Below are 23319 nucleotides of genomic sequence, written 5' to 3'. Positions count from 1 at the left end.
AGAACCTGTGGATCTGAGAATGCGGGGATTGCTACGTAGCTGCAACATATCTTTCATGTATCCAGGGACTAGATTATTCAGGGATTTAAATGTCAGTAGGCTGATCTTGAATAGGACCCTCCATTCTATAGGTAGCCAGTGAAGGGAGTGCAGGACTGGCGTTATGTGGCAGTGACGGGGTTGGTTGGTTAGCAGTCTGGCAGCAGTATTCTGTATCAGCTGTAGGCGGTACAAGACCTTTTTTGGAAGGCCAGTGTAGAGAGCATTACAGTAGTCCAGTCAGGATGTGATAAAGGCATGAACTAAGGTTGGCAGATCTTCTGGGGGAATGAGGTGCTTGATTTTTGCAATGACCAATAGGAGTAGGCAAAACCTCAACCAACCAAGCTAATATCCTTTTGCAGATTCTCCAGATGTGGCCTCCAAATAGGTTTCTGTCAAAGACTTTTAGGGGTTGCCAACCAAGTTGGGGTGTCCTGCTCCTTGTTCACGACATAAAATAAAATGAGGGACAAGGAGCCCAAAAAAGTTCCATGGCCGGTAAACAGACCAGCAAACCAAAGGCCTCACACACCACTGGACTCCGCAAGAGATTTAGACTTAGAGGGTTAACATGAAATTAACTACCCAACGTTAAAATTATGAATGGCCAAGGAGATGTGAAGAATTAAAAAATGGAAATAGGCCAATTAAACGTGGCAGCTGATTGGTACAATTTGAAGCTGCATAAATTTAGCTAAAGTATTTATATCAATTCAGAATCATTCACATCTTATGGGCATCCCTTAAATATTTTTTCATTATTAATGAACCAGAAAACCACATTACCTGTAAGTGTAATGCAAAATAGCCTGGATGGAATTTCCTCCTCCCAAATCGATGTTCCCCTCGAAGCCGGGCAACAGGGGAACGAGAATGTAGACACGGAAGGTGGCGTTTTCCCTGCACAGGAAGATCATTGGTTAATAAGCAGCGCTAATTTCAATTCATTTTATTTACATTAGGAGCATATTAAAATCAGTATGCACAGAACAAATGTTGGAGGCCCCCAAAATATGCTAAAATGTTTAAAATCCATTTACAAGGAAGGTAAGTGTTGGCTTAGAGTTAAATTGGCTTATACTACTTCAGTTTAATAGACAGAGCTTCTAAGTCAGTGCAGTGCAGCAGCTTTGTCACAAAGGCGCGCAGAGCTCCACTGCGCTGACTTGGAAGCACTATTTTGACCCGAGGAAGCGGCAGACAGCTGTGAAATGCATTGTCTTGTGGTGCTCTATTGCATGAAATTAACAATTCCTTGATCAGTCTGCTTATAAAGGAAAAACACTTCCCTTCTTTTTTTTTTGTTTTGTTAAAGGGGTACTGTAGCGCTTTATAAAAAACAAAAAAAAAACAACCTGTCACTTAACTGGGATTCTACCTGCCCCCTGGCAGATATTCGCATGCCGGTCCTCAAGAATCCTCCGTTCTCCACCGCGGGTCACATCTAATTATTTGTCTAACTAGCCGAATGTCACTGCGGCTGCGCGGCCACACCCGTCTTCGATCCCGCCTCGGGGAGCTTACTGTGCCTGTGCAATATGAGAAAACTTCATACTGCTCCTGCGCAGTAAGCTCCCGGAGACGCGAGTGGCAGCGAGGACACGTCCTGCCGCGCATCGACATTCGTCTAGTTAGACTAATTGGATGTGGCCGTGGCATGGGGACTGGAGGATCCTTGAGGACCGGGGTGGAACAAGATGTCTGCAGGGGGCCAGTAGAAGCCCCCGGTATAATGGGCTACAGCACCCCTTTAACTATTTTAGCATATTTTGGGCTCCTCCAACATTTAAGCTACAGATTAGAAATTTAATGATGCTATCATAAGGTTCTAATTTTTGAAACCCTGACCATCCCAAGGCAGAGTGGGGATGGTACTGCCCTCCATGTGATCATAGGGGTTGCTAAGGCTAGCAACTGAAAAGTGTGAGTATCAAACTACAACATTGGGTTCCATTTAAGCAGTTTTGTGTTGATGGTATACCCTATGTGAAAATAAACCGATAACATAAGATCATTCTAAAAATTACGTTATAGAGAGACTCAGAGCGGATTACAATAAAATGTTTGACACATACCTGGGGCTTCCTCCAGCCCCATCTGCTCGGATCGCTCCCACGCCGACGTCCTCCGCTGCCGGCAGCTTCTGTACCGGGTCCTGTCACTGCCGTTAGTTGGAGTCAGTCTGACACAAGTGAAATGTGCTGTTTGCGCATCTCTGCAGCAGGGCGCACTTCTCCTGCGTAGACTGACTCGACTGACGCTTGTGAAGGGACCCGGTTCCTGAACCTGCAGACAGCGGAGGATGGGGGCGTGGGAGTGATCTGAATGGATGGGGCTAGAGGAAGCCCCAGGTATGTACAAAACATTTTATTAAGCTCTGGTACACTTTAAGAATCCCATGGTTTTCTTTTATATTTAAATATTTACAAAGTAGGTTGAATATTTTACTGTCTCTAATCAGTGGCAGCCTATTAAGTCATGTTAGAAAAAGGTCAACAGTTCATGTATTTTATCTCTCCCTGTCCTAAGTTGTATTCTGCCAGGAAAACTTTTATGGCCGTACTTTGCTTATCAGTGATGTTTACTATATTCCTGACAAGCTACCGACAAGACAGAAGCCGTCACTTCCATGCCTAGAAAGTAACACTTTCAGGCAGCAAAATAAAAAAAATACCCTGGTTATTAATATGTTTTGCACTGTACATACAAGTTTATCTCATGTCACATGTCACCTCGAGTACACTTTAAGAATACTGCACCAGATCAGGCTTCCAGTGTCCGTGTGTTTTTTTAATTTTTTTTTTTTTCGGTCACCACGACAGGCATGACAGTGGTATTGTTACCAACCAACTTCCCTAATGCTGGCCCCACAGAGTTAAAGGGAAGGTCTGCGCTGAAAATAAAAAACAAACTGCACTCACCTGGGGCTTCTTCCAGCTCCTGGCAGTCGATCTGTGCTCTCGCCGCAGCTCCTCTCACTCCCGGTGTTCTGCGCTGAAGAAGCCGACCTCGCCAGGTCGGCTTCATGTGCATTCCATGAAGCGGGTCACGTGGTGTACGTAACGTCATCGGGTCTCCACAGTAGTTCTGTGCCTGTGCAGTAGAGACCCGATGACGTCGCATACACCACGTGACCCGCAGCGTGGAGCGCACAGAAGCCAACCTGGCGAAGTCGGCTTCTTCATCGCTGGACACCGGGAGTGAGAGGAGCTGCGGCGAGGGCACAGAACGACTGCCAGGAGCTGGAAGAAGCCACCGGTGAGTGGAGTTTGTTTTTTATTTTCAGCGCAGACCTTCCCTTTAAGAAGATCGTGAAAATCTTAAAACATACAAATAGGAAGTACATTTTTCCCCAGAGTAAAATAAGCCATAAATTACTTTTCTCCTACGTTTCTATCACTTACAGTAAGTAGCAGAAATCTAACAGATTTTGGACTAGCCCATCTTCTCATAGGGGGGGGGGGGGGTATTCTCAGGGTTTTCTTTATTTTTTAAAAGAAAGCACTTAGTGAATGGCAGTTGCTCCGTCCAACTGCCAAAATAGTGTGCAGCGAGCAGGGAGGCTGGCCAGCATCTTTGTATTAATCCTTTTCAGGGAGTGTCTTTATAAAGAATAAAGGCCATGCTGAGAATCCCCATGAAGATATGGACTAGCCCAAAACCTGTCGGTAATGTCAGATTTCTACTACTTACTGTAAGTGATGGGAATATAGGAGAAAAATAAGTTATGGCTCATTTTACTCTGGAAGAAATGCACTTCTTATTTGTATGCATTTTCAATTTTAAGATTTTCGCGACAATTCCGCTTTAAGGAGCCCTTTAAAGGGAACCTTAACTGGCGAGCAAAAAAAAATTCACTTACCTGGGGGTTTTCCCAAGCCTCCCGCAGCCGTCCGGTGCCCGCGCCGGTCCTTCGGTGCCCTCCAGTCTCCCTCCGCCGCTAAGTTTCGTTTTCGGACGACTGCCAGTCGTCCTCGGGCCTCTTCCGCTCTCCTCGTCGTAAACTGCAGTAAAGCGCGTCCGCATGACGCCGAACGCGTCATGTGCATGACGCCAAACGCGTCATGCGGCGCGCTTTACTGCAGTTTACGACGAGGAATGCGGAAGTGAAAACGAAACTTAGCGGCGGCTGGAGACCGGAGGGCACCGAAGGACCGGCGCGGGCACCGGACGGCTGCGGGAGGCTTGGGAAAGCCCCCAGGTAAGTGAATTTTTTTTTTGCTCGCCAGTTAAGGTTCCCTTTAACAGTAGGAGGTTTAGCGGACAATCCTATTTTAGATCGGTTTACTCAGATTGCATTGTAAGAAAAAAAAGGAGAAGCTGGTGAACCTAATCGATCTTGAATGATAGCATTATCGATAGATTCCTTTAAAAAACAGATGATTGCTATGGCGGATTTTTTTTATAAATCTGATTAAAGCTTTGAAATTGCTTTGGATACGAATTGAAAGCTGAAAACTGTAATTCTGGTGGATTCATTAAGCGCAATCTTTTCTCTTTCACCGGAATTATCTTATTAATGTAATAAGATTCTTCGATAAAAATTGTACTCATGGACACTACAAAATTCTGAGCCTTATTTCTTCTATCCTATAACTTCCTATTACTGTTCTAATGTGGTCTGTCTTACTGCAGCCTTTCCTAGTTGCACTGTCTCTGTAATAAATCTTATCTCCTTTCCTCTGTCGGCTCTGTTGGCTGAGGCTGGAATGTGTGGAATGTGCAGCACTGCTTGTCATTGGCAGAAGCTTTACACACCCCCTCCAAGCTCTGCATGAGTCACACAGTAAGCTGTTCTCAGAGTGGTTAGAAGGCATGTATTTTGTTTGTAAGCACTGCCTAAAACTGGCAATTACAAGCCAGGATTGCAGCAGGGAGTGGCAGAAACAGCACAGAGGGGCCCAGGAGAACATAAGGAAGAGAACGGTATGCTTTTTATTGTAGGAATTTTAGAGTACAGATTCTCTTTAAACTCCATTCAATAGGGGGGCGTGTCCGTCGCGCGAGTACGCTGGACGTGTGAGACGAGAGCTCCGGGTCGAACCTCTATCAAAAGCGGCAATAAAGCAGCTCTGGGCAACATACTAATCCGCAGACATGTCGGAAGAAGCGATGGAGGTAGCAGCGGCGAAAAAGGGCACCAAACGGCAGCTGAAACCCCAAAAACTACCGGAGCTGTTTGCAGGCATTCATGCGCGCAACAGGGGCAAAGATGGCGCCGGCATAGCGAGGAAGCCAGACCACTCCTCTGCGGCTGAGACACAGAACACGGAGAGCGCAGACATCCATCAGGAAGGAGACTCGTCAGATGGCGGCTCACCCGCGGTCAGAAGCCCAGCCAAATCAAAGCTAAGGCTGACAGAGCTGGAAGAACAGGTAGGCCCAGCGGCCATCTTAGGGCCTGCTGCTCTCACCACATACGCAGCGCTTGAGACATTCCCAGCCTCAGAACAAACAGTGACACAAAGCTACATGAAGGACTTAATCATGTCCCTCAAATCCTCTATGACAGCTGACATTGTGCAGATCTCAAACAAGCTACAGCGATCTGTTGATCTGCTAGGAGACAGGGTGGCAGAGGTAGAAACAAGTGTGTCATCCCTCACATCAGAATTTAACAAAGCGGTGGACTGCATAGATGAGAACCAGACTGATATCTCATGGCTTAAAGCTAAAACAGCCGATCTGGAAGATCGAAACAGGAGAGCTAATCTGAAGCTTAGGGGGATAGCAGAAGCTGTACCCATCTCTCAACTGAAAGATCTGATAAAGAAAATTGTGCATGCCGCCCTGCCGCACCTGTCTAACATTGAACTATGCATTGAAAGAGCCCACAGACTGCCTAGGCCCAAGCACTTACCCGACTCCACACCACGAGATGTCATCTGCAATTTTCAATTCTACCACGCAAAAGAAGAGCTGATGCACTTTATAAGGCAACATGGCTCCCTACCAGATCCTTATAAGGATATCACCCTGTTTGCAGACCTTTCACAAGCTACGCTAGCTAAAAGAAGAGCATTGTGGCCCACAACAAAGGCACTCAGGGATAAAAACATCCCATATAAATGGGGATTCCCCACCAAACTTTTAATTAACAAAGACGGGAAAGTTTGGGTTGTCTCCACCCCAGAGGAGGGGGCAAAACTTCTGAACACATGGGGACTCCAAATCAATCACAGCCACTCCAAAGACCAACGCCAGCTCCGCTCCTCCAAGACATAACCAGCCTAGTACCCAGTTAACTATCTAAATATAGGAGGCCCGTCCCAAGTGGCACCGAGTTCTCTAGAAGGTGGCTCTGTCAAAGACGGAGAGACAGACTCACCTCCTCCCCCCACCTAGAGATGGTATGAGCAAAACTGTTCTATGGTTGTTGTTGAGACTATTTGTCTCCTGGTTGTTTTACTTTTCTTTTTTTTTTTTTTTTTCTTGGCTCCTGAACTTTTGTCACACCATAACATATACATATGGAGAGCTACTACCTGCCGGTCAACAAACCCTGGGCACCTTGTCCCCCCCCCCTCCCCCCCATCATATGATCCAGTATATCCAGCCTGTTATAAAAACCTTCAGCTACTATCCAAAGCCTTTTATCCTGCATAGCAATGCTTAAATTTACGTCAATCAACGTCAAGGGTCTCAATCACCCAGTTAAAAGACACGCTTTATGGAAGGAAGCTTTAAACCTACATACGGATATTTTATTTACACAAGAAACTCACCTCCAGGAAGGCAATGCTCCTAACTGCTCACACCCAAGTTACCCACAAATATATTTCAACAACTTTGGGAAGAAGAAACGGGGGGTTTTCATCGCCTTCCACAGGGATTTAAAAGTGGACATCAAAAAAATTGAAAAAGACGAACAAGGAAGATACATCCTAATTGAATGTTCTGTGGACAACACTAACTACACCCTCCTAAACCTCTATGCTCCGAACAACGGCCAAATCAAATTCCTCCGGAAGCTACTTTCTAAGCTGGGGAAAAACCAGTCCTCGTGTCTGATAATAGGGGGAGACTTTAATTCTATATATGATAAGAAATTAGACTCAACAAATCCCCAGCTAAAAACCTCGCAACTACCAAGATTGCTGGCTAAGTTAGACCTATATGACCCATGGAGGGCTACTCATGGGGCAGAAAAAGATTTTACCTTCTTCTCCCCAGTACACCGCACATACACTAGGATAGATTTCTTCCTGGTGGATAGATATACACTACAAAAAACGCAAAAGGCTAACATTCACACAATTATCTGGTCAGACCACGCACCAATTAGCTTGCAATTGGGGGGCCCACCTGGGACTAGCAGACCACCCTGGAGGTTGAACAACTCCTTGCTCTTACCAGACACAAATCAAACATTGATTGCAGGAAAAATAGTGGATTATTTTGACTTGAATTCATCTGAAGAAGTCGGGGATGTAGTGATCTGGTCAGCTCATAAAGCTGTCTTAAGGGGGGAACTGATTAAGTTAGGGGCTTATACAAAAAAGGCGAAGTCTAAGGAAATAGATATAATTCTGGCAAAAATTAAAATTGCTGAAGCCTCCCAGAAAATCTCTCCCAAAATAAACCAGAGAACACTATTTGACCTCAGACAGGAGCTTAGATTGGCTCTATCCTCCGAATATGACTTTAGGATATCAAAACTAAAGTTTGCACACTATCACCAAGATAATAAAGCAAGTCCACTCTTAGCAAAAATGATAAAAAACAAACAGGCCAGAACAAAAATCCTAAAACTGTCCCATCCCTCTACAAACCAATTATTAACAAATCCCCAACAAATAGCGGACGCATTCAGTGATTATTATGGGAAACTCTACAATTTGAAAGATGACCCATCCACTTTCCAACCAAACCCAACCCTGATCTCTGAATTTCTAACTAAGCTAAACCTCCCCAAAATTTCTAAAGCACAGGCTGAGCCCCTTAATACTCCAATTACAGTCTCAGAAGTGCTTAGGACAATAAAAAACTCCAAAAACAACAAAGCCCCAGGCCCGGACGGCTTCAGCAATGAATATTTTAAAACCTTTGACACCCTATTAGCTCCAGCTCTTACAAAAATTTACAACCAGTTCATTACATCAGGCAATATACCCCCAGAATACACTAAAGCAATTATAACAGTGCTCCCCAAAGATGGTAAGGATCCTACATCTACTTCCAACTACCGACCAATATCGCTATTGAACTGTGATTTAAAATTCTATGCAAAGATTTTGGCAAACAGAGTATTTGATTTACTACCTGAAGTGGTGGCGCTGGACCAGGTGGGCTTCACCAAGGGCAGACAAGCAGCAGATGGGACAAGACGAGTGTTGAATTTGTTGTACAAGGTGGAGTCCTCTCGAAGGCCTTCTCTGTTCCTGGCTTTGGATGCAGAGAAGGCCTTCGATAGGGTCCACTGGGGATTCTTGGAAGCTGTCTTGAGCAAATTTGGGATAGGGGGAAACTTTCAACAAGCTATATTAGCTTTATATAAGACTCCTACAGCATGTGTTAATGTGGCAGGGTTTATATCTAAGACGTTTTCCATCACTAATGGAACCCGACAGGGGTGCCCCCTGTCGCCTTTGATTTTTGTATTGATAATGGAGACATTGGCAGAGTATATCCGTATGAACCCACTTATAACTGGTATCACCTGTGGTAAGACGGAAGCAAAAATTAACCTATTTGCAGATGATGTGCTAATAACAATGGAAAAACCTTCTGAATCTCTACCAGCAATATGCGAAGCCTTATCAGACTTTTCCAAAGTATCATTATATAAAGTGAATGATCACAAATCCACTCTAATGGGAATAAATATGTCACACTCACTTAAAAGCAAAATATCTAGAGAATACCCCTTTACATGGACTAAAACAGGCACCAAATATTTAGGTATTATTATACCTTCTTCGATCAAAAAGATATACTCTGCCAATTTTCCTCCATTACTACAGACAATAAAGGAAGACTTGTCTAATCTACTTCCACAGGAAATCTCCCTGACTAGTAGAATAGCAGCATACAAAATGTTTATATTTCCTAAGATCTTATACTACTTTCGAACCATACCAATAACACTACCTCCCAAATTCTTCAGGACCCTCAACTCCACTGTATCTCAGTATATCTGGAGAGCCAAGAAACATAGACTCTCCATCCAAACGCTATCTATCCCAAGCAAAGCAGGAGGCTTTGGCCTACCCAATCCTCAAAAGTACCAATACGCATCTATATTAGATATGGCGCATTTTTGGTGGGAGGAAACACCAACTAAAAATTGGGCCCTCTTAGAGAGAAACCTATCAAACATTCCACTACAGGACATTATATACCTAACATTAATGGGTAGGTCTCTCAAAACTCAATCGCACCCCTTTATATCAACCACGGCCTTGGCATGGAAACATGTCCTCAATTTGAATCTAACTTCAGAAAAAATGTCCACACTTGATATCCCTGTACAAATACTTAAGGTTATAATCCCAAATCTCAATATTACCAGATGGATAGCGGCTGGGATAACCCGCCTGAATGACATCATAAATAATAAACAACTCCAGTCCTTCTCTTTCCTTAAGTGGAAGTATAAACTTCTAGACTCGGAACAATACAGCTATCTCCAGATAGCTCATCTCCACAAAACAAACCCTCTAATCCTGCCCAAATTCCCTTCAGACATCTGGGCCTATATGACTAGCCCGATACACCAAAAAGGAGGGATAACTCTATGGCATTCTTGGATCTCAAAAAATAGTTTCTCCACATTAAACAAATATATAAGCACTTGGGAATATGATCTCCAGACCCCAATAAACCTACCAGAAATACACAGAGCCATTTTTAACATTAGAAAGTACTCCAAGTGTGCGTCCCACATAGAAACTACTCAGAAAATACTAACCAAATGGTACTACACCCCGGTCAAGCTCTCCAAATTTTCCACGAGTAACTCCCCATTATGCTGGAGGCAATGCTCCCACCCAGGGACCCTAATACACATCCTTTGGGAATGCCCCACAATACGTCCCTTCTGGGAGGAAATAGAGGTAACATTATCTAAAATATTGGACGCCAACTTCAAATTGACCGCTAAAATGGCCTTATTCTCTAAAGATCTAGATGAGATTCCTAGACATCTGAGGATGGTCACAACCCATATTTTATGCATCGCCCGCCAACTAATAGTGTCCAATTGGAAACAAACTGACAAACCCAATATGGGAACCCTAAAAAATACCCTTCAATTCAACCTCCAAATGGAGAAACTATTTAAACTCCGTAATAACCAAAAATTGCACCTAGACCACTGGTCCCTTGACTGGATGAGACCGACCTTATAAATAAATAAATAACCATTGCTGATAATTACTCTCATGATAGCCACACAAGAAATAAAAGAGTATAGCACATCAAGCTGGATACCTCAGAGCCATATTGGATATGGATCCTTCCCCCCCCCCCTTCCCACTCCCCCCCTCCCCTCTGAATGAAGGGCCCTCATGTACGCTGTGACCTCCGACTACCAATATTGGGAGAGTCAGAGAATCACAGCATCATATCTAGGAAGAACTAAGGTAGTCAGAAACCAGAAGGAGTACAAAACTAAGGAGCCTCAGCTTCAACACAATATATGACGAAAGAAATCTACTAGTTTAAGGTAGTTCCAAGAGCTCCCAACTGATAAATAACTAGATGAAAGTGAGAAGTGGGTTATTGCCCATACATCCCAGTAATATTGGAAAATTTATGGATACATGTATGTAACTTGGTATAAGAGTGCATAGATAGTTATAAGACTTGACGAATAATTCTTAGTTTCTCTATGTTAAGTAATTGTATTTTAAAAATTGTCACATGCATGTACAATCTAAGCGACATGTACAATATGTTATATGTTTACTGTTGTTGAAAAATTCAATAAAAATATAAAATATTAAACTCCATTCAATAGAGTTATCTCATGTGAGATAAGTGCACTGCTTTTGACCTCGGCCAGCAGAACTTCTTGTGCTGTAAATTCTTGGAATGCTTTCATCTCTCTCCACTAGCAGAAACTTAAAGCAGAAGTCCTCTTATTTTCTCACACTGCCCCCTAGTGACAAGTGGCCATAAATACACATTACAGCAGTTCTAATTAGAAGGGAAGAAATGTAACAAATAAATAAAAAAAATAAGCCAAATAAATCAGCCTGGAGCACTTGCATGCCTCTAAATAAATTGGCAGCTAAAGGGTTAAGGTTATGTAGCTTACCTACACAATCAGTTATGGGGCCTCCCCTTTCCTTGCAACAAATAGAAAATGACAGTGGGGAGAGGTGGTGACCATTGCAATTTAGTGCTGAACTAGGCAGCACTCTCCATGCAGTGTGTGGTTTAGGGCCCATCCATACCTAAAATCGCTAGACGCAAGCGCTAAGCAATTTTCTGGCTTTTTCCAGCGTTTTTATGAGCGCTTTCCAAGCGATTTTTTCACTGTGTAGGAATCGTTTTTTCAGTAATTAGCTAATAGTTAATACTTAACATTAAAACGGCAATCGGCTCTGAATCGCTCATAAAATGCTGCATGCTACGCGTTTGAGCAAACCGCTAAACGCTTAGATGAGAACAGAACCATAGGCAATACATTGAACAAGCGCTTCTTAAAACGCTAGCGCTTTTGAGCAATGCTGAAAGCACTAGTAAAGCACACAAGTGTGAAAGGGCTCTTATATATGGGTTCAGTAGAGCCCCACGCCCGGGACGATGAATAGTGTAATCATGCAGTGTCTCCTTACTTGTGCGCTCGACTTATCCTCTGTACAATGGCTTCCGAGATGGTATTCTGTATCGATCGGCCGCCGGTGGAGCTGATGAAGAACTGATTCTGAGGGAAAAAGCAAAGATAAATGTCAGGCTCACTATAGGATTATTAACATCAACTCGATGGACGTATGTCTTTCTTCAACCAAAATAACTATGTAACTATGTAACATTAAAAGGGGCACTATGGTGACAAATTTAAAATATATGCAAACATACACAAATAAGAAGTACGTTTTTTCCAGAGTAAAAGGAGGCGTAAATTACTTTTCTCCTATGTTGCTGTCACTTACAGTAGGCTGTAGAAATCTGACAGAAGTGACAGGTTTTGGACTAGTCCATCTCTTCATAGGGGATTCTCAGCAAGGCTTTTATTCTTTATAAAGCTATTCCCTAAAAAGGATTTATACAATGATGCTGGTCAGCTTCCCTGCTCCTGACACCGTTTTTTTTGGCAGTTGGATGGAGCAACTGCCATTCACTAAGTGCTTTTGAAAATATATTCCTGAGAATCCCCTATAAAGAGATGGACTAGTCCAAAACCTGTCACTTCTGTCAGATTTCTACTACCTACTGTAAGCGACAGCAACATAGGAGAAAAGTAATTTATGGCTCATTTTACTCTGGAAAAAACGTACTTATTTGTATATGTTTGGACATATTTTAATTTTACAGTTTTTCGCTGTAGTGCCCCTTTAAGCAGCTACAAATGACATACTTTGTTTAAAGAGAACCCGAGGTGTGTTTAACCAGCTGGGCGGTATGGACGAGCTCAGCTCGTCCATCACCGCCGGAGGCTGCCGCTCAGGCCCTGCTGGGCCGATCTTCATGAAATAAAGAGCAGCACACGCAGCCGGCACTGTGCCAGCCGCGTGTGCTGCCCGATCGCCGCCGCTCTGCGGCGATCCGCCGCGAGCAGCGGCGAAAGAGGGTCCCCCCAGCCGCCTGAGCCCAGCGTAGCCGGAACAAAAAGTTCCGGCCAGCGCTAAGGGCTGGATCGGAGGCGGCAGACGTCAGGACGTCGGCTGACGTCCATGACGTCACTCCGCTCGTCGCTATGGCGACGATCTAAGCAAAACAAGGAAGGCCGCTCATTGCGGCCTTCCTTGTTTATTCTGGGCGCCGGAGGCGATCGGAAGAACGCCTCCGGAGCGCCCTCTAGTGGGCTTTCATGCAGCCAACTTTCAGTTGGCTGCATGAAATAGTTTTTTTTTATTTAAAAAAAACCCTCCCGCAGCCACCCTGGCGATTTAATCAGAACGCCAGGGTGGTTAAAGAATGTTGTCTGCATACAGAGGCTGGATCTGCCTATACAGCCCAGCCTCTGTTGCTATCCCAAACCCCACTAAGGTCCCCCTGCACTCTGCAATCCCTCATAAATCACAGCCATGCTGTGAGGCTGTGTTTACATCTGTAGTGTCAGTCTCAGCTGCTCCCCTGCCTCCTGCATAGCTCCGGTCCCTGCCCCCGGCCCTTCCCTCCAATCAGCAGGGAGGGAAGGGATGCAGGCGGGGACTGGAGTTCTGCAGGAGGCGGGGAGAGCAGCAGACTGACACTATAGAGATAAACACAGCCAGCTCTGACAAGCTGTTTGTCAGCAGCGTGGCTGTGATTTATGAGGGATTGCAGAGTGCAGGGGGACCTTAGGGGGGTTTGGGATAGCAACAGAGGCTGGGCTGTATAGGCAGATCCAGCCTCTGTATGCAGATAATATTCTTCAAACCCACCTCGGGTTCTCTTTAAAGCTGCTTGTACAATATAAAACTCTACTGCTGGGAATACACGGCTTGTTTCTGCTGCAGATAGATGGCTCGATAGATCATTTCTGACATGTCCGCTCTCCCGTTCTATCATTTCGCCACTCGATTCCTGATAGAAGTGAATGGAAAAAGTTAAGAAAAACAAGCGGAAGATAAGAGAATCCACTGCAGAATCGAGCGGCAAAAAGATCGAGAGGAGAAACGACCAGCAGAAACGAACCGTGTATTCCTAGCATAACGTGGGAACTCATGTGGCTGCCTAGTGCAGGCAGGGAGTAAGAAGCTAGATTTACCTGCTCCGGACGGCTTCTACGCTTCCTCCACTGGCTGTAGTCTCGGCAGGTCTTCTGGGTCCCAATCACCTCTGATCACATGATATGTCGTGACCCGGATCCAGGAGACCGTGTCAGCGTTACAGCGTCAACCAGTGACAGGAGACCCTTCCATCACCCCTCTTCCGTCGCCGGGTGGCGCTGTAACGTCATATCACGTGATCAGAACCGAGGAAATCTGCCGGGAGTACGTCGCTGCTACGGTGGAGGAAGAAGCAGACGATTGGACAGTTATGTATCAGCTCTCCCTGCCGCCACCCCTACCCTGCCGAGCCTGCCAGGCAGGGGAAGGCGCACTTCCCCATCGGCAGGAAAAATTCGGCCCTGCTGCTAAAGAACTGTTTAGTGTTTTCTGCGAGAAGGCATGGCGGCATACAGGCCAGCAAAACTAAACTGCTATGAAGGTTACAAGAATTACCGCTACAAGGTTTCCTTTGTTGTGATTCTCACTTGATTGTTCTTGAGAAGCAGACACAGATGCTGGTCAAAGTGCTTGGACTCTGTAGACTTCCATCTGTGGAATTCTACCCTCAGGGAGATTGTGCAATTACATATATACGGCCGTTGTGTGTTGGTGCAGCTGTATGTGTGTATGGCAGAGTGACCATCCCATGGGCTTATAAAATGATGTGATTTTATTATGCAATATTCCCATTATCTAGTTTCCGTTTCAGGGGGTAGATTCTACGTCCTAAATAGTGCCTGCTGTAGGTTTTAGGACGTAGAATCTATGCCCTGCATTAAAAACTGTTGCCCTGCCACAGCGCATGCACGTGCGCGCTCCGGCTGTGAATGACTGCTGCTAGCAACAATCAATCATTCAATAAAGTTAGGCAAAAAAACAAAAAACATTTTAAACGTTAAAAACAAACAAAAAAAACCCCATTTGGCAGCCATACTGTTCCCTCGCCGCAGCTCCGCTCCCCGCCGGTGGCCCGGGCTCCCCTCCGGTATCAGAGGCCTAGTTTATAAGTAGATACCGATCTGGCGAGGTCGGCATCTGCACCGAAGGGGACCGGGAGCCACTGGAGGGAAGGTGTGGTGAGGGCACAGGACGGCTGGCAGGGGCTGGAGGAAGCCCGAAGTAAGTTGATTTTTGTTTATTTTTTACCTTGGACCTTCCCTTAAAGGGGTAAAAAAAAGTGGACCATGAACTGGTTAACCACTTCCCCTCCCCAGGATGAGTAACTACGTCCCTGCAAATTCCCGCTTTACCTCGCAGGGACATAGCTACTACGTCCCTTGCCCCCACTGCACACTCCCACTTCTTCCCTTGCGCTCTTCTGCGCTCGTTATCGCCGCCAATCATTAGACGGGAGATTAATGAATGGGAACGCAGTGTGAATAATTGCAGGGATTAATGAGATGCTGCAATCATTAGTTTACTTCTGACGGAGCATATCCACGCATTACTTCCTATTTAAGGCACTATAGGTACGCAATAGAAAGTAATGCGCGAGGACATCTTGTGGCCAAATAATAAAATTACACCTACACATGATCATCATTTTAAAAAGAACCACAAATACATTTAAAATTAACACTTTACCTCCCACACTATCCCTTAATCACCCATTTTTTTTTGCTTTTAGTAGTTAGCGACTGAACTTTTTTAAAATGTATCTCAAGAGAGAATATTACTGCTCATTTTTAAACTATGGGCTTGTAAATAGTGATGGACACAAAACTGAAAACATGCACCTTTATTTACAAATAAAATATTGGCACTATACATTGCTCTAGGGAAATATTTTAAATGTTGCAATAACCGGGACAATTGGGCAAATAAAATGTGTGGGTTTTAATCACGGTAGAATGTATTCTTTTAAATATTTTAAAGGTTTCTATTTTTCCTGTTAAAATGCAATTAGAATAAAACAATTCTTAGCAAACTCCCCCCCCCCCCTCTCCCCCAAGCCTAATTGGTGGCAAAAAAAACAAGATATATTGTTTTGTTGTGATAAGTAGCAATAAAGAATGAATGAAAGGAACGATAAGGGGAAAAACCCTTGGAGCTGAAGTGGTTAAAGAGACTCCGTAACAAAAATTGCATCCTGTTTTTTATCATCCTACAAGTTCCAAAAGCTATTCTAATGTGTTCTGGCTTACTGCAGCACGTTCTACTATCACCATCTCTGTAATAAATCAACTTATGTCTCTCTTGTCAGACTTGTCAGGCCTGTGTCTGGAAGGCTGCCAAGTTCTTCAGTGTTGTGGTTCTGTGATGCATCTCCCCCCCTCCAGGCCCCTCTCTGCACACTGCCTGTGTATTATTTAGATTAGGGCAGCTTCTCTCTTATCTTTTACAAGCTGGATACATCCTCCTCTGAGCTGGCTGGGCTTTCACATACTGAGGAATTACATACAGGCAGAGCTGTCTGCACTCTGCAGGAAGAAACAGCCTGACACTTCAGTGGAAGATAGCTGCAGGGGGAAAGAAACACACAAATGATCTCTTGAGATTAAAAAGGAAGGGTGTATACAGCCTGCTTGTGTATGGATGTATTTTCTATGTGTGGACATACTGTACATCAACCTACTTCCTGTTTTGGTGGCCATTTTGTTTGTTTATAAACAAACTTTTTAAAACTGTTTTTAACCACTTTTAATGCGGCGAGGAGCTGCGAAATTGTGACAGAGGGTAATAGGAGATGTCCCCTAACGCACTGGTATGTTTACTTTTGTGCGATTTTAACAATACAGATTCTCTTTAAAGAAACACTGGAGTCTAAATTCCCTTTTTTAACTTGTAGTTATGTTCATCACTATAAGCCCTGCTAAACCGCTGCTATCCCGTGGCAAAACGAGGGGTTAATGCCCCCCAAATCCCCCCACCAAAATCCACGACTTTCTTGGTCATGGATTTTGCTGCCCACGGGGGCAGAGCTAGGAGCTGCAGCTCCGCCTCCATGCGCGTCAATCTGCCCACAGATCTCCGCCCTCCCCGCCCCTCTCATTGAAGGCAGATTGAGAGGGGCAGGGAGAGGTGGCGATCAGCGGGGATTGATGCGCTAAGAGGCAGAGCTACAGCCATTAGCTCTGCCTCAAGCAGGAAGCGCTCCCTGGACACAGAAGAGGGGATTTGGGGGTATTAACCTCTCATTTTGCCGCGGTATAGCGGCGGTTTAGCAGGTGTTATAGTGATGAACATAACTACAAGTTAAAAAAGGGAACTTAGACTCACTTCAGGGTCTCTTTAAAAGTAGTTTTGTATTTTGAAGCAATATTTATATTTAACAACAAGGCACAGATGATCCATCGCTGTATTTTCCACTTCTTAATTTGATTAGAATACGGGTAAATATTGAATAAATGATTCATAAATTAATAATGTACAAAATAAGCCGTGACCTTCCTGTTTGAGGATCAGCAATGCCAGCAGCTTTGGGAATGTTTTCTTTTCGGGTAAGGGCGTCTCTGGCCACAATGAGGTGTGAGTCATACAGACCTGAGCCAGAGTGTTGTCATGGCAGTTCAGCTGGTGACTCACTTCCTGTGCAGAGGAAGCCATGCTTTGTCTCCTGTCTGCAGATTTGTGTTCCTCAGTTGCCTGTGCAGAGGGCTCTGCAGTTATGTGTAAATCCGCTGATCAGCCAAAACATAAAAACCGATTTCCTAAGGCTGTGTAGGCCTCACCTGTGTTGTCAGAATAGCTCTGGCCCCTCAAGGCACTCCACAAGGTCTCACCTGTGTTGTCAGAACAGCTCTGGCCCCTCAAGGCACTCCACAAGGCCTCACCTGTGCTGCCAGAAAAGCTCTGACCCCTCAAGGCACTCCACAAGGCCTCGCCTGTGCTGCCAGAAAAGCTCTGACCCCTCAAGGCACTCCACAAGGCCTGACCTGTGCTGCCAGAAAAGCTCTGACCCCTCAAGGCACTCCACAAGGCCTCGCCTGTGCTGCCAGAATAGCTCTGACCCCTCAAGGCACTCAGAAAGGCCTCGCCTGTGCTGCCAAAACAGCTCTGACCCCTCAAGGCACTCAGCAAGGCCTCTCCTGTGCGGCCAGAACAGCTCTGACCCCTCAAGGCACTCCACAACTAATCGTCTGTGATGCCAGAACAGCTCTGACCCCTCAAAGCACTCCACAAGGCCTCCCCTGTGCTGCCAGAACAGCTCTGACCCCTCAAGGCACTCCACAAAGCCTCCCCTGTGCTGCCAGAACAGCTCTGACCCCTCAAGGCACTATACAAGGCCTCACCTGTGCTGCCAGAATAGCTCTGACCCCTCAAGGCACTCCACAAAGCCTCCCCTGTGCTGCCAGAACAGCTCTGACCCCTCATGGCACTATACAAGGCCTCACCTGTGCTGCCAGAACAGCTCTGACCCCTCAAGGCACTACACAAGGCCTCACCTGTGCTGCCAGAACAGCTCTGACCCCTCAAGGCACTCAGCAAGGCCTCTAAAGGGGTCCTGTAGTATTTACCAACAAGACATAAGCAGGCCTGAAAGCTGTGAGGTAGCTAGAGGGAGGGTTAGTGTTCGGAGGAGGCAGGAGCCTTAGTAGAACATGCATAGCTCCCAATTGTCTCTTTTTCGGAGGGACAGTCCCTCTTTGGGAGCCCTGTCCCTCTGTCCCTTTTTCCTCCTCAGGTGTCCCTCTTTCAGAACTTTGTCCCTTTTTCTATGTAAATATATATATATTTCTCTACAAAAAATGTGTTTGACTCTAAACTTTATTCCCATGCTTTAAATTGAAATATTACTAATTGTAAAATGTTAATATGAAGGAAAATAAACCAGGATAGAAAAGGACCAGTGTGGTTTGAATTATAAAACAAGATACCTATGAAATCTTTATGGTATGTGTGACTAGGGGTGTGATGGGGGCGTAGTCAAGGGTGTGGCAGGGGCGTGGCTTAAGTGTCCCTCTTTCGCATCTCAAAAAGTTGGGAGGTATGGAACATGGGCAGTCTCACCTCTATGTAGATGTAGTGGTTGGCAGTGGATATGCAGTGCAGGTAGGCGTAGAGGATGGAACATTCATTAGATCCTGCTGACCAGCGATCGACCGAACGCAACACCTGCAGAAGGGAAAGAGACCAGTCACAGCTCTGCATTATATGCTGCAACCCCTGCAGACACACAGGTGTGTTCAACATACATACATCCAAACACAACCAACACACTAATAAAGTTTAAAATGAAGTATTTTACTAAATGTTTTTGGAGGGATATGCAGGCAGTACAGAAAAGGGGAGGGGTTAGGAAACAGTGCAGTTAATCAGATGCTGTAAGGCCTGGTGGATACACGGTCTTATCAGTTCCTATGTCCCAATCTCCCAAGCAGTCTTTAACCTATGTGGCGCCGCGTAACCCTACTCAGCCTCGGGAGACTAGTCACGTCTATTCAGCACACGGCTACACCCAGGCCTTAGGGCCCTTTTCCATTGATAAGTGATGCGAATGCGGCTACCTCGTCGCACTGCATCACTTCTGCTGGCGCTCACGATGCGGAAGTGTATGGAGGGGACAGCGGGCAGATGCAGCGGTGTGAAAATTTGCAGCATGCTGCAGATTCATGGATCGCTCGGCACGCAATGGAAACTGCTCCCTTGTCGTGCATTGAGACCGGGACACCCGCGGTGCGATGCGGCTATGTAGCCGGATCACATCTAATGGAAACGGGCCCTTAATGTGCAAGATATAGGAACTGATGAGGTTAAGACTGTGCTACCACCAATTAAATACAGGCTGCTCCTCTATCTGTAGTATGGTACAGACTGATCCTCCCCTATGCAAAGTATGGCACAGACTACCCCTCCTCTATCCATAGTATGGACAGGCTTCTCCTCCCCTATGCATATTATGGTACAGGCTGCTCTTCCTCACTCTGTAATATGGTACAGACTGATCATCCCCTATGCATAGTATGGTACAGGCAGCTCCTCCCCCATCCATAGTATAGAACAGGCTGTTCCTATCCTATGCATAGTATGGTACAGGCTGCTCCTCCCCTATGCATAGTATGGTACAGGCTGCGTCTCTACTTTTCATAATATGGTACAGGCTGCTCTTTACCTACATGTAGTATGGTACAGGCTGCTCCTCCCCTATGCATAGTATGGTACAGGCTACTCTTTCGCTCTCTCTAATATGGTACAGGCTGCCCCTCCCCTATCCATAGTATAGTACAGGCAGCTCCCCCCATGCATAGTATGGTACAGACTGCCCCTCCCCTATCCATAGAGTAGTACAGGCTGCACCTCCCATATGCATAGTATGGTACCGGCTGCTTCTCCACTTTTCATAATATGGTACAGGCTGCTATTTCCCTATATGTAGTACTAGCAGACCCGCGGCGTAACATACGCCGCATAAGAGGGTAGTGGGCAGGAAGGGGGTATTGGGCACAGCGGCGGGGATCGGACCCCCTCTCACCTGGGTCCCCCATCTGCGCTCCCCCTCCAGCTTAAGTGGCGTGGGGGGAAGGGGGGGGGGCTCGGGAGGTCAGACCCCTCACCTGGGTCCCCCATCTGCGCTCCCCTCCAGCTTAAGCGGCGGGGGGGGGGGGGGGGTCAGACCCCCCCCCCCGCCCCTCACCTGGGTCCCCCATCTGCACTCCCCCTCCAGCTTAAGCGGTGGGGGGGGAAGGGGGGTTCGGGAGGTCAGACCCCCCCGCCCCTCACCTGGGTCCCCCATCTGCACTCCCCCTCCAGCTTAAGCTCAGCAGCCGCTGCTACTAGTAAGAGGCAGCGGGTGGGAAGGACTCACCTCTTCCGTGTTCCAGCGTGCGTTCCACGGTCGTCACTTCCTGCAATGCCGCCCACTGTATTGTAAGTGGACGACATTGCAGGAAGTGACGACGCATGCTGGAACGCGGAAGAGGTGAGTCATCCCCGCCCACTCCCTCTTACTAATAGCGGTGGCTGCTGCTTAACTTAACCTAGAGGTGGTGAGGAAGGGGGGGTCTGACCCCCCCTCCCCACCGCTGTGCCCAAAAGCCCCTTCCTGCCCGCTACCCCTTCCAGCTTGGCGGCAAGTCTAGTACCGCCCCTGGAGGCAGGGCGCTACTTCTTGCTTGGACCGGCCCCTTCTTGCTTGGACCGGCCCTGGGGGCAGGGCGCTACTTCTTCTTGCTTGAAGGTTGAGGCACATAGCCATATATATATATATATATATATATATATATATATATATATATATATATATATATATATATATATATATATATATATATATATATATATATATATATATATATATATATATATATATATATATATATATATATATATATATATATAGATGGTACAGGCATCCCCTCCCCTCCCCTCTCCATATTACAATACGTACTGCTCATCACACAAGAATGCATCCAAGAACAGACAGTTCTCTGGCCAATGACCCCCCCCCCCCCCCCCGCAGAGCGTGCCCTCCTCACCTGCACAGTGGCACTCTGGCATCCCGGCACCGTGTATGGATACTTCTCCGCTGTGCTCAGAGACTTCGGGAGCAGGTACGGGAAGGACTGGCCTTTATATTTAGACTTCGCAGTCTGTAAAGTACAAACAAGTTACGTTAAACACAAAAGTCACCGCTTCAGGAAAGAGAGCGGAGAACCAATCACAGCGGAGATACGACTCCGCCTCCTCAGCTAGCTTGAGTCCGTTACCACTGCTGCGCGGTTCTGTGCGGCCCATGCATGTATGTCAGGATGCAAAGCATATACAAACGTTACACTAAGGGATCATCATCATGGGAAACCTCACCTTCGTGAAGTTCCACCGCTGAATAAAGTGGCGCGATGCATCTCGAGCAGATTTCCCATGAATCACCAGTCCAACATCCCTCCAGGGCATTCGCGGGTTTTTTGTCCGATCGATGAAGTCTGCAGTCAAAGAGATAACAGGAAAAGAAAGCTTGCAAGTCTGCCCCTCCTCCTGCAGGGTGACACAGACAGGAGGGAGCTGTGAGTCTGCCCCTCCTCCTGCAGGGTGACACAGACAGGAGGGAGCTGTGAGTCTGCCCCTCCTCCTGCAGGGTGACACAGACAGGAGGGAGCTGTGAGTCTGCCCCTTCTCCTGCAGGGTGACAGAGACAGAAGGGAGCTGTGAGTCTGCCCCTCCTCCTGCAGGGTGACACTGACAGTAGAGAGCTGTGAGTCTGCCCCTCCTCCTGCAGGGTGACACAGGCAGAAGGGAGCTGCGAGTCTGCCCCTCCTCCTGCAGGGTGACATAGACAGAAGGGAGCTGTGAGCCTGCCCTTCCTCCTGCAGGGTGACACAGACAGAAGGGATCTGTGAGTCTGTCCCTCCTCCTGCAGGGTGACACAGACAGAAGGCAGCTGTGAGCCTGCCCCTCCTCCTGTAGAGTGACACAGACAGAAGGGAACTGTGGGTCTGCTCCTCCTCCTGCAGGGTGACACAGACAGAAGGGAGCTGTGAGTCTTCCCCTCCTCCTGCAGGGTGACACTGACAGTAGAGAGCTGTGAGTCTGTCCCTCCTCCTGCAGGGTGACGCAGAGAAGGGAGCTGTGAGTCTGCCCCTCCTCCTGCAGGGTGACACAGACAGAAGGGAGATGTGAGTCTGCCCCTCCTCCTGCAGGGTGACACAGACAGACAGAAGGGTGCTGTGAGTCTGCCCCTCCTCCTGCAGGGTGACACAGAGAAGGGAGCAGTGAGTCTGCCCCTCCTCCTGCAGGGTGACAGACAGAAGGGAGCAGTGAGTCTGCCCCTCCTCCTGCAGGATGACACAGACAGAAGGGAGCTGTGAGTCTGCCCCTCCTCCTGCAGGGTGACACAGACAGAAGGGAGCTGTGAGCCTGCCCCTTCACCTGTAGGGTGACACAGACAGAAGGGAGCTGCGAGTCTGTCCCTCCTCCGGCAGGGTGACACAGACAGAAGGGAGCTGTGAGTCTGCCCCTCCTCCTGCAGGGTGACAGACAGAATGGAGGTGTGAGTCTGCCCCTCCTCCGGCAGGGTAATATAGACAAATAAGATGTTTAGAATACTGTTATCTACAGACAATGTTGTTCAGCCCACTAGGGTTTTGTCCGTACAAGAAATTGATGAAAGGAAGTTGCCGGATTCTTACCCTCGAAAGGCTTGTCCAGCTGCACCCAGTCTTTGAAGATCATGTTACTGTAATCTTTGCCCAGCCAGTACTGGGTGCCCATCTCAGGTTCCTCGGGAAGGGTCAACCTCTGAGGTTCCTCAAGGGGAGCGGCCACAGTCTTGGATCCGTTCTGGTGAGAGACAGCGGGAGGCCACCTTATAGGAGAAGAAAGACAGACAGCGAGAGGACAGACAGTGAAAGAAAAGAGCTATCAGAGAAAAAGGAGGAGATATGGGACGGGGTTACATGGAGTATGAGGAGAAGGTCAAAGATCAGTCCAACCAATGCATACTTTAGCTCATTAGAGCACGTGTGGAGTGTCCTCC

The 23319-nt window shown here is 46.7% G+C and overlaps 1 protein-coding gene across 2 annotated transcripts in view; it reads right to left on the bottom strand.

Moving 5' to 3' along the window:
- LOC137562523 (phospholipase D2-like) overlaps positions 1 to 23319 on the bottom strand; it is a 144311-nt gene that overhangs the window by 16565 nt on the left and 104427 nt on the right. For both annotated transcript variants that reach the window (XM_068273933.1, XM_068273934.1), the window contains exons 15-20: positions 22973 to 23123; positions 21651 to 21769; positions 21323 to 21436; positions 18858 to 18962; positions 11826 to 11914; positions 829 to 942 (exon numbers count right to left, since the gene is read on the bottom strand). In XM_068273933.1, the coding sequence (XP_068130034.1) occupies positions 829 to 942; positions 11826 to 11914; positions 18858 to 18962; positions 21323 to 21436; positions 21651 to 21769; positions 22973 to 23123 (692 nt within the window). The remainder of the gene's footprint in view (positions 1 to 828; positions 943 to 11825; positions 11915 to 18857; positions 18963 to 21322; positions 21437 to 21650; positions 21770 to 22972; positions 23124 to 23319) is intronic.

This window comes from Hyperolius riggenbachi, chromosome 3 (genome assembly GCF_040937935.1).
Source record: "Hyperolius riggenbachi isolate aHypRig1 chromosome 3, aHypRig1.pri, whole genome shotgun sequence".
Lineage (NCBI taxonomy): Eukaryota > Metazoa > Chordata > Amphibia > Anura > Hyperoliidae > Hyperolius > Hyperolius riggenbachi.
The sequence above is the reverse complement of the archived record's forward strand: the minus strand, read 5'-3'. Positions and strand labels throughout refer to the sequence as shown.